Source organism: Sturnira hondurensis, unplaced genomic scaffold (assembly GCF_014824575.4).
Source record: "Sturnira hondurensis isolate 20B ecotype Veracruz unplaced genomic scaffold, ASM1482457v3 Scaffold0005220, whole genome shotgun sequence".
Taxonomy (NCBI): Eukaryota; Metazoa; Chordata; class Mammalia; order Chiroptera; family Phyllostomidae; genus Sturnira; species Sturnira hondurensis.
Window position 1 is genome coordinate 1,511,167 of NW_028077851.1, and position 2,978 is coordinate 1,514,144.

At 44.8% G+C, this 2,978-nt stretch overlaps 1 protein-coding gene across 1 annotated transcript; it reads right to left on the reverse strand.

The window, feature by feature from the left end:
- Positions 1-204: 204 nt before the first annotated feature.
- CBLL2 (Cbl proto-oncogene like 2) lies at positions 205-2,284 on the reverse strand. Its single transcript, XM_037046354.1, is given in 6 exon segments — positions 205-271; positions 1,272-1,421; positions 1,549-1,758; positions 1,760-1,874; positions 1,877-2,110; positions 2,251-2,284. Coding segments are annotated over 6 exon segments (810 nt in total).
- Between the last annotated feature and the right edge of the window lie 694 nt (positions 2,285-2,978).

Consider the following 2,978-nt stretch of genomic DNA (forward strand, 5'->3'; position numbering starts at 1 on the left):
GTACCTTGTCTGATCTGAATGAATGGATCCAGGAAGTGAGGTTGGGGAAAGTGGACCTTGCACTGGTAAAGGAGGTAGATTCTTTTGATATTAGCCATACACCAGGAAGTGTTTCATCTGGTTGCATAAATGGAGGGCTCAGAGTTTCTTATTCTTCTGTGAACTAGGGTAAAGAGTTAGGAGTATGACAGTGAAAAGAGATGCTTACAGGTAGACCACCATGTTGAGATAGAGGAGGTCCAGGAAAACAAGAATTAACATACGGTGACACCTGGGCAATAATATATCCAGGGGGAAAGTTATTGGCAATGAATCCAATGAATTGGCAATGAATCCAATGAATCCATCCAATGGGTGGAGGTTGCACTTGACTACAGACCAAGTGAGGAGTGCCTGAATCCTGGAGAGGATGTGACATTGGATGGCTCACTGGTGGTGGAGTTTTGGGAACCACCCTGCCTGGTTTCAGAAGCTGTGACCCCCCCACCACCACCCATGGCTAAGGCTGAGTGAGAGACCTTCGGACCATAAGCCACTAAGGGGACAAAGCTTATCTCCCTGTCAGGGGCACTGCCTCTTCCCCTTTTACTTCACCCTGCCTGCCCCCTAATGCATGATGGGTTAGTCAATGACGGGTAAGATTTCTCAAGGGAGGGATGACCTAAGACAGGCATGATCATGGGGACCCCCAGGGAAGGACTTCAGGGGCCATAGCAAAAAGGGGTGATGAACTCTCAACCTTCGGCTTTGACATAGCCTGAGTCCTCATTCTGTCTGTGAGAAGTCTCCAGATCTCTTGGCTGCCTTACTTCCCCTGATTTAAACCTGAAACAATGACAGAGGGCAGTGCAGCCCTGTGCTGGAAAAGGGGGGTTCTCCAGATGATCAGGCCAAAGAAAGAATATGTAAAATCTTGTGAAACCTGCTTTGCTAAGAATGCTCTCAATTAAATGATAGGGGTCTGAGTAGGAAATGAGTTTGTTTCCCCAAATTTTGTTGCCCTTCAGCTAACAGACCCTGACTCAGAACAAACCCTCCTAGTTTCCTATATGCTATCTACTGTTTGATCCTTACTGCCTGACAATGATTAATGAGCTTTACCTGTATTCCTGTGCAAATTGAAACCCAATAAAAGCCCATTGAGGAAAAGCCTCTTGGCCCTTCTCCTTTGAGAGATTGGCCACCTTTCCTCTCCAAGCAGATCATGTCTTGATAGACTTATTCTCATCTGTGGTGGCCAGTGGGGGGGCCCTATGGGCAGAGTCCCCCACAGTGTAGGACATGGAGTTGGTGCATATTGCTCTGAAGGCAAAATATGGTAAGGGTGCAATACCACTGGTTGACTTTGATATTCAGGATGACCATGAAGCAGGTGCTGACGCAGGAGGTGATGGTTATTTAGCAGCAGAATTTGAGTCATACTGAATAAGGATGGTTATTAAGTTGTCTGTTGTCTTGTTGAAATACTAATACTTTCTCAATGAACCGAAGGAGGTGGGGGTAGAAATTCTCCAGGAGAAGCACAAAGATCGTCCTGTAACTGAATACTGTGCTTGTGTGGCCACCACATGTTGTGGGGGAGGTGCACACAGCATGGTGCACTGCTCTGGTGCTATATGGCTCACATGGAACCTGGCTAGAAGCATTTTGGGGCTATCAGTTGTTGCTGAGGCAATACAAGGCTGAACTTTTTCCAGTGTAGCAGAAGTAACAAGTTTGCTAGCTCTCTTGTGGCTGTGGTTGATATGTGTCTGTAAGTCTCTGAGACAAATATGTTCTCTTACATCCTTGGATGATACTACACATGAAGAGAGAAACTTGTGTATGCTCCTCAATGAGCAGTGCAGGAATAAGACAGCCTGGACACATCTCTGGTTTGTTTTCTTGTATGAATTAGCACAGTCATAGCATAAAGCATGCCTGCATGGAATCATTTGCCCATAGACTTTAATAGAAAAATCACATTTGTCACAGAAAGGAACTGGTAAATCATCCTTTTCACCTATGATGTTTACTTTACAGTCTTCCCAAAGGCATTCAGAAAGGGTTTTCTGTTTCCCCAACAGTTCACCTCCATTACAGTCATACCCTTCTTTGTTATATTCACATGCTTCACCCAAGCAGGCATCCTATTCATAATCCTTGGAGTTGGAGACACAGATCTGCCTTTGTTCACTTGCTTGAAAATGAACTTTAAAGGAATTCATCTTTAAACATCGAGGCCGCCTGAGGATCCAGAACTCTCAGCACCTGGTAATCTCTTCTCAGCAGCTGCGGGACCCATGTTGGTATAACCTTACCAAGCCCAAGAGGCAGATGTGAGATCAGATTCCACTTCCAACCCATGTAGCTTTGACCTCCAAAGGCTTCCTTCTCTTCTCCCCTGCCCTGTCCCACTTCTCTGGTGAGGGAGTCAGGCATAATTTGGACAGGGGAGAAAGAGCTTTGCTGTGTCAGTTGTGAAGGTTTCTCTCCATGTGCCCTAAGAGAAAGTAGCCTTTAACTGGAACAGAGACCGATGGGAATAGAGAAGGGGAGCACAGCCAAAGAACAAGCTCTCTGCAGGCCCCACAAAGCATTGCCTTACGGGATTTCCTAATTTTCATCCTACTGCATTTTTGTCAACTGCCATAAATCCTTCAATGGTATATGTAGATGTGTGGCAATGGGTGTGTACACATATATGTTTACGTGTATACATGTACACAGGCATACGCTCATGTATGTATATATATGCACACACATACCTTTAAGATTTTGTCATGATACAGTGAATTTAAGATCATCATTGTCTGGAGGAAGGGATCACTGTATTTATCTTATCAAGGAAGAGACATGTAAAAAGTAATGAACATGGTAATTTCACAGGGCTAGACATTTGATGTCCTTGCTTAAAGAATGATTACGGGGATTAAAGATGAATTGCCCCTGGTTTCACCTTCCTGCAAGTAGAAACTAGGGCACAAAAATAGCAACAA